Source organism: Entelurus aequoreus, linkage group LG16 (genome assembly GCF_033978785.1).
Source record: "Entelurus aequoreus isolate RoL-2023_Sb linkage group LG16, RoL_Eaeq_v1.1, whole genome shotgun sequence".
Lineage (NCBI taxonomy): Eukaryota > Metazoa > Chordata > Actinopteri > Syngnathiformes > Syngnathidae > Entelurus > Entelurus aequoreus.
Genome location: NC_084746.1, coordinates 9,260,973 through 9,269,961, shown reverse-complemented (window position 1 = coordinate 9,269,961; position 8,989 = coordinate 9,260,973). Strand labels below are relative to the sequence as shown.

The 8,989-nt window shown below is 36.7% G+C and overlaps 1 protein-coding gene across 1 annotated transcript in view; it reads left to right on the top strand.

The window, feature by feature from the left end:
- Window positions 1-8,989, top strand: part of epha4b (eph receptor A4b) — a 428,693-nt gene that overhangs the window by 62,594 nt on the left and 357,110 nt on the right. Inside the window, exon 5 of the mRNA XM_062023909.1 lies at window positions 1-166. This exon is cut by the window's left edge and continues 186 nt beyond it. Within this exon, the coding sequence (XP_061879893.1) occupies window positions 1-166 (166 nt within the window). The remainder of the gene's footprint in view (window positions 167-8,989) is intronic.

Sequence of the window (8,989 nt, the reverse complement as noted above, 5' to 3'; positions counted from 1 at the left end):
ACTGGGGGGGACACGGCCCTGGTGGAGGTCCACGGTGCCTGTGTCAACGCTTCCGAGGAGTTTGAGGCTCCCAAGATGTACTGCAGTGCAGACGGCGGCTGGCTGGTTCCCATCGGGAGGTGCGTGTGCAAGCCGGGCTTCCAGGAGAACAAGGACTTCTGCCAACGTGAGTGGACTGTGTGGGTCTGTGGACTCTGTGTGGGTCTGTGAACTGTGTGGGTCTGTGGACTGTGTGGGTCTGTGGACTGTGTGGGTCTATGGACTGTGTGGGTCTAAAGACTGTGTGGGTCTGTGGACTCTGAGGGTCTGTGGACTGTGCGGGTCTATGGACTGTGTGGGTCTGTGGACTCTGTGTAGATGTGGCTCCATTGTGACCCCTTTTACTATTGCAGGGTCTCCGCAGGTCATTAAAAAGCATTAAAAGTCAATCAAATTAACCTTAAATGGCAACAAAAAGCATTAAGTAGAATATCAAGGGACAATTCTTTGAAGGTTCTCAGTCATCAGGTTTTTGTAGTCTCAGGTCATTCAAGCCAGGGTCACATCTAGTCTTAGACTTAGATTGGTCACATCTAGTCTTAGATTGGTCACATCTAGTCTTAGACTTAGATTGTTACATCTAGTCTTAGACTTAGATTGGTCACATCTAGTCTTAGTCTTAGATTGGTCACATCTAGTCTTAGTCTTAGAATGGTCACATCTAGTCTTAGTCTTAGAATGGTCACATCTAGTCTTAGACTTAGATTGGTCACATCTAGTCTTAGACTTAGATTGTTACATCTAGTCTTAGACTTAGATTGGTCACATCTAGTCTTAGACTTAGATTGTTACATCTAGTCTTAGACTAAGATTGGTCACATCTAGTCTTAGACTTAGATTGGTCACATCTAGTCTTAGTCTTAGAATGGTCACATCTAGTCTTAGACTTAGATTGGTCACATCTAGTCTTAGACTTAGATTGGTCACATCTAGTCTTAGACTTAAATTGTTACATCTAGTCTTATACTTAGATTGGTCACATCTAGTCTTAGACTTAGATTGTTACATCTAGTCTTAGACTAAGATTGGTCACATCTAGTCTTAGTCTTAGATTGTTACATCTAGTCTTGGACTTAGATTGGTCACATCTAGTCTTAGACTTAGATTGTTACATTTAGTCTTAGACTTAGATTGTTACATTTAGTCTTAGACTTAGATTGGTCACATCTAGTCTTAGACTTAGATTGTTACATCTAGTCTTAGACTAAGATTGGTCACATCTAGTCTTAGACTTAGATTGTTACATTTAGTCTTAGACTTAGATTGGTCACATCTAGTCTTAGACTTAGATTGTTACATCTAGTCTTAGACTTAGATTGGTCACATCTAGTCTTAGACTTAGATTGTTACATTTAGTCTTAGACTTAGATTGGTCACATCTAGTCTTAGACTTAGATTGTTACATCTAGTCTTAGACTAAGATTGGTCACATCTAGTCTTAGACTTAGATTGGTCACATCTAGTCTTAGACTTAGATTGGTCACATCTAGTCTTAGACTTAGATGTTACATCTAGTCTTAGACTTAGATTGTTACATTTAGTCTTAGACTTAGATTGGTCACATCTAGTCTTAGACTTAGATTGTTACATCTAGCCTTAGACTAAGATTGGTCACATCTAGTCTTAGACTTAGATTGGTCACATCTAGTCTTAGACTTATATTGGTCACATCTAGTCCTAGACTTATATTGGTCACATCTAGTCTTAGACTTAAATTGTTACATCTAGTCTTAGACTTAGATTGGTCACATCTAGTCTTAGACTTAGATTGTTACATCTAGTCTTAGACTTAGATGTTACATTTAGTCTTAGACTTAGATTGGTCACATCTAGTCTTAGACTTATATTGGTCACATCTAGTCTTAGACTTATATTGGTCACATTTAGTCTTAGACTTATATTGGTCACATGTAGTCTTAGACTTAGATTGGTCAGATCTATTCTTAGAATTAAATTGATCACATCTAGTCTTAGACTTAGATTGGTCACATCTAGTCTTAGACTTATATTGGTCACATCTAGTCTAGCAGCTGGTGCCAAAACCCCAAATATTTATGCTCTGAAACCAGGAGTGTGTGCCTGGGCAAGGATAGTTTCGCCCTATGGTAATGAGAAAAACAACTGTTGAGATGCAAACAAACAATCCTATGTCAAAGCCAAGGACAGTGGTTGAAGGGTAATTTCCCCTCGTTAGCATTGAGGTATTGTGTGGCAGAACCATGGCTGTGGATCCACTACTACCAGTCCAAAATAGTCAGAATCCCCACGTAAACATTCTATTCAGTTGTAAACAAATGTCACAAATGACATTCTGGTCTCCTTTTGTGAGCAGAATGTTTCTAACTCTGTCATTTGTTGGAGGCTAAATCGCTTTTAGGAATGGTTGAAAGGACAGGGTTGTATGTGGGAACAGGTGGTGTCGCAAACCACATCCTCTGTTCAGGGATGGTTTTTCCACCTTGACAGAGATGGCTTCCCTCACTCCTCTGTGGTAACATCCTTCCTGTCTGACCAGAAGGTCTACATGTTAGTTCTCATGCTGTGCCATGTGTCGGCTTAGTGGTTGTTTTGTTTCCCAATATATGAATCAGAGTTCATCATTACACTGGATAGCATACAGCAGAGGTTTTCTGTGGTGTGTCCAGTGTTTAGGATGTACCAGTCTCTGTCTCAGGGTGCTTTGAAGTGTACTGGGATGTTGTGTTGGTTAAAAACTCTTCTGAGTTCCTCAGGTAGACCTGATACTTATGGAGTTTCCATATTTGTGTGTCTGTCACCTTTTTCCTCCTCGTCCACTCTGGTCTTGTTATTTCTGGAACTGAATGCACTTTTCACAAAGGACCAGCTGGGGTAACCACAGGTTTTGAGGGCTTCCTTCAAATGCCTATGCTCTTAGTCTCTGGCCTGTGGGCCGGTAGGAACATGATCAGTTCTGTGTCGTAGGCTTCTGATAACGCCCAGTTTGTGTTCCAGTGGGTGGTGTGAATCAAAAAGTAGGTATTGATCCGTATGTGTGGGGTTTCCGGTAAACCCCGACTTGGAGGTCCCCTGTTTTCTCCAATGTGGACATCACAATGTGGACATGCCCTGAGAATATTAAGGGACATTAACATTTTTTTTTAAACAATTGCAGTTGACAACAAAAAAGACTAAAACAAACCAGTTTATAAAATCGGGGTAAAAAACTGCACTTCAAGATGTTCAATATTTATTAAAGTGCAGTTTTTGCTAACAAATTGTGAGAGTCCATTTAATTCGATGTTTGTTTATCTAATTAGGATCATTCCCGATACAGTAATGAAGAATGGGTTTATTGCATTTTAAAGGGTTACTTGTGTTGTTATTATTAAATTAGTGCCTAATTTGGCCACATTTAATGTAAACTGTTCAACTATTCAAGATCATTGTTAATCATAATAATAATAATATATTTTATTTGTAAAAGCACTTTACATTGAGCAAACAACCTCAAAGTGCTACAGTGCATTAAAAAACAAAAAAACAACAACAACGCTAGAACCACAAATAGCTGCCCCCAATAAGTAAAATAAATAGTAAAAAAAAATAAAAACTAGAACAGCCTAATAGCTAGAACTAGCACAAATATATCTATAAAAAGGTGTTTTTTAAAAAAAAGAAGGGTTTTTAAGTCTTTTTTAAAAGCATCCACAGTCTGTGGTGCCCTCAGGTGGTCAGGGAGAGCGTTCCACAGACTGGGAGCGGCGGAGCAGAAATCCCGGGTCTCCAATAGTTCGTAGCTTTTGTCCTCGGAGGTTGGAGGAGGTTAGCGGATTGTTGTTAAAAGTTTACAATCGTGTTTACACAGACAATTGTATGCTTTTGACTATATTTAATAACCATCTGACATGGGCATTACATTTGGTTTTACCGCTAGGGCTCCACTACACAGAGTGTTTTGGTCTTCCTCACTCGCTATACGTCGGTACGTTAATTTTAGCACAACCTACGCGGGACAAAAACCAGCAACAAGTACTTCTGTCAGTCAGTGACCATTTAACGTTAGAGATTGCTTCTTCCTGTCGGTGTTGAATAAACTCTAGGCATTAAAAGTTAATATAGAAAATGTAAAACACCAACATAACATCAGGAGCTAGGAGAATAACATCGTAGGATCTAATTACGGCGCAACAGTATTTAAAGGGGAACTGCACTTTTTGGGGAATTTCGCCAATCGTTCACAATCATTATGAGAGACAAGAAAACAAAACTTTTCAGTTCTTCTTTTCGCATTCTAACATGTAAAAATCGTCTCGTTCTCGGTGGCTAGTGTGGAGAATGCACATATGTTTAAGAGTTATTTCTGTATTCACAGTCATGTTTAAAGCAGCAAGTGTTTTTCCATTTGTACTCTTTCTATTTTTTTTTGGAATATGTCCGCAAGTAAACTGTGTGTGTTACCTTGAAGGCTTGCAATGTAGGGGTTGGAGTACTCCCTTATATCTTATCCGTAGTAGAACAATGAGCCTGTGTTCCTTTCTGGAGAGGGTGGGGGCTTTCTTCGTATGCAAGAAGTTGTCTCTTCCGTTTGAATGTTATACCAATTAGAGAAGCCGGTATGAATGTATTGGTGTGGGCTGGTCTCCTGAAGCTTTAGTAAAACTTGATAATATTCCTATTCTGTCTTGTGGTCCTTACTCCGCATATATGTCATCTGAAAGAACTTGGGATTGACCAGTGACTTTAATTCCCTGAGAGGTAGACTGGTCAGACGCAACACTAGCAAAGCAGCTAATGGTAGCGATCAATTCTACCTCAAAATCACTTTAAAAATACATTCAAAAACCATCAACAATACTTCATTTACGTTTTGTAACCCGTATAATAACCAACTGTAGCAACATTGTTATTGTGAGAGTGAACACTGAGGAACTATTTTTCTAGCGTAGCAACACATTGGCGTGCTACGGTATTAGCCCTAAAAAAGTCAGAAACTGAAACAATACAAAAAGAATGCCATTATAAATTGATAACACCAACGAAAACACTCGTAGACATGTTAGCATATTCGCTAATGCAAACAATGCTCGCTTGTTTGCGTCACCATAGCACATACGAATATTAATTATATCAATATTAATTCTACCATGAATTGATTAACGTGGACCCCGACTTAAACAAGTTGAAAAACGTATTGTGGTGTTACCATTTAGTGGTCAATTGTACGGAATATGTACTGTACTGTGCAATCTACTAATTAAAAGTTTAAATCAATTAATCAATATATGAAAATACTCCTACAGACATCACAGTTTGGTTAGTACAAATTGTTTTATTAGTAATCATATTGTAAAACGTATTAACCTTGTGATTAAGAATCTTTTTGCGCAGAAATGCTAATGACTGTTTGACTTCGGGTTTAAAGCAGAAACAGCAAACACATTTTCAACCGGCAGCACCTGCACTGAGCAAACTCGGCCATAAGATGGCGCCACAGCACAAACAATAACACACCTTTTCAGTGTCTCTGCCGTCGTATATGAAGACTATTTTTTCCGTACACAACATTATGACAATAGCGAAGAAAAAAACATATATTAGCCGCAGGGTTCAAGGGCGTAGGTAAAAAGTAGCAAATATAAATTACCGTAATTTCCGGAGTATAAGCCGCACCTGACTATAAGCCGCACCAGCTAAATTTAGGGGAAAATACAGATTGCTCCATATATAAGCCGCACCCGACTATAAGCCGCAGGGTTTTGATGTGTAATTAGCGTAGTATATAGGGGTTCCTGCTACCACGGAGGGGATTGTCGGGACAGAGATGACTGTTTGGGAACGCAAAGCGTCCCATTTATTAACAATAAATCTTTCAATCATTCAATCAAACTTTCACATCTTTGACATGGCGAACAGCATTCGTGCAGAGTACAAATAATACAACGGTGCAAAGTAATACAAAGTGCTCGCCTGTACGTTATCAAAATAACCAGCCTACCGGTATATGAAAAGTCAGTCTTTAATCATTGTGTCATCGTCTTCCTCCTGCGTACTAAAACCACCGAAATACTCTTCGTCGATGTCGGAGAAGAACAGGCCGTAAATAAGCCGCACCGTTGTATAAGCCGCAGGGACCAGAACGAGGGGAAAAAGTAGCGGCTTATAGTCCGGAAATTACGGTATTAGAAAAATAATAAAAAGGCAGAAATGACAATTGATGACAATATCATTTAAGTTTATTACCCATTAAAGATTGACGATATGTTTCTTTAGGGTCAATACTGTGACTGATTATTAATAGTCAAGGAGGCCGATAACCGATATTTGGAGCCGATATTTAGTACAAGTTATTTAAACCTGAATAGTGAATGTTTTTTTCTTTAATTTATTTTATTTATTTATTTATTTATTTATTTTTTATATTAACTATTTTATTTATTTATTTGTTTGGATTTTTTTTTCTTTTCTTGTTTTATTGACATCCACTACATCATATTCACATACTTCACACATCTGTCGTCTGCCTTAAATGTCAAAATATTTTTTGTTTATATCCAAACCATTCCAACCCCCCCCCCCAAAAAAAATAAAATAAAATAAAATAAAAATAAGGATTACTCCCTATATATATATATATATATATATATATATATATATATATATATATATATATATATATATATATATATATATATATATATATATATATATATATATGTATATATATATATATGTATGTATGTATGTATGTATGTATGTATGTATGTATGTATGTATGTATGTATGTATGTATGTATGTATGTGTATGTATATATATATATATATACACATATACATATATACACATATAGGGAGTAATCCTTATTTTTTTTATTTTTTTTTAGCAGTACAATCACTAATTCGAAAAATTAAAGTCAGGCTTATGGGACTTGACATAATTGACCCAGTTTTCCCAGTATGAAGTACATTTATCCAATTTATAATTAATAAAGGCAGTTATATTCTCCATTTTATATATGTCTATTGTTGTTTCCATCCATTGCTTCAAAGTTGTTGTTTTTTTAACATTGTTGAGACATCGTTTTGGACATAATGTTTTATGCCACGCTAATTTTATTTTAGTACCTTTAATATATTTGTGTCTAAGAGGAGCATCAACCTTTGCATGTCAAAATTATAAAGAACATCTCCTGGGAAAATTGGTTAAAAAAAAAAAGGTATTTCTCTACACCACAGTGACTTACCTTCTACTCAGTGTTATGCAACGTACTAGCAATTTATGGATTTAATACATTTTAAGGTTCCCTCGTGGGGAACCCTGCAATATTGAGAACATTTAAATGGAAACAATTCTGAGCTCCTTCACGCAGATTATACTTGAGACATTTTTCAAGACGACACATAATCTCAGTCTAATTAATTCATTAATTACTAATAATACGTTTTTTAAATAGTTTTTATTTTGTACTGTTATTATAGTTATTACCAACAGTAACAAATAACACATCAAAACCTCTAAGGAATGTCAATGTGATTTTATACATTATTTTTGTCGTGAAATTAATCAACAGTGTTCTGAAAATTACTTTAAAAAAAAGTAATTATAGTTACTTATTACTTTACCAAAAAAGTAATTGAATTACTAATGGAATTACCCTTTAATAAATGTAATTAATTACTAGGGAAATAAATGAATAGGTTACTTAAAAAAAACATCTCGCATTTGCAGTTGAGAAATGTTTACTATAAGTGCACAGTGTGTGGAGTCTGTGCTTTTAAAAGGCGGGGCCTGTTGCCTAGTGACGTGTGATGTCATTGAGGTTTTCGACTGAGCTGTGTTTGTTAGCTTTAGCAGTTAACTTTCCACCGGATTGTGTTACCTCTGCTTAATAACGAGATCGCATGTGCTTCCATGGCTGTCATATCTTCTTGTCAACAAACGGGGTATTGTTTGGATGGCAAGTTGTTCAATATCCCCATGTTGTACGTGTGTGTATGTTGTTGTCTTCTGTGTCACACCTTCCTCTTTGATATCAACTTCATTTTAGTGCGATACTGCTTGCCGCGTTACATCAAGCTATCGATAACGGCGTTGTAACGGACCTAAAAGTAATTAGATTACTTGTTACTGGTAAAAGTAACGTACACTGTTAATCAATGCATGATAATCCTGAAACCGTGATTATTGCGGCGACTATAATCGTAGTGTCACAGTCTGTAATTGTTGCATCTCGGGTGTGAAAGTGGTGTGTTTTGGTAAGTGATGCAATGTGCGTATTGGTGGGACTTTGTGCGTGCCATCGTGCAAAATAAAACTGTGGGAGTTGCTTTGAGGCATCTTCTCCTCTATTTAAGAGTGTGTGTTTGTTTGTGAAGCTTGAAGATCTTACTTTGCCCCGCTGAGCGGAGGCACGCACAGTGTGTGTGTGTGTGTGTGTGTGTTCTTGTATTGCTACCCTTCTTGAGACATGAAGAAGGAAAATAATCTTCCATATGAGGAGGTGTGAACAAGTGAGGACATAAATCATGGTCCCAATAACATTGCATCTAATAGAGAATCACCCAAAAGGAGGGATTTTTCAAATTGACTGTGTGTCGGTTTTAAAAGTGCTCCCCCCTATGGTCAACATATGAAATAACAAGTGTGTGTAAGAAATTGAAATGTGCCCCCTTTGGCCAAAATTAATAAAAAATAAATATGTATATAGAGACATACTGTAATAACTTGAAGTAAATAATGAAGATTAAAAAACAATTACAAACAAAACAAATGAACTAAAAGCAGTCTTTTTCTCACAATGTGTTGACTTATTTCTTATAGAATTCGGAACAATTTGTCATATTCTTTCTGTTTCTGTAATATTGCAATATTTTATGACTTTTTAATGTAAAATTCTGACTTTTTAATGCAAAATGGTGACATTTGTCATATAAAAATTGACTGTGTGTCGGTTTTAAAAGTGCTCCCCATTTGGTCAACATATGAAATAAC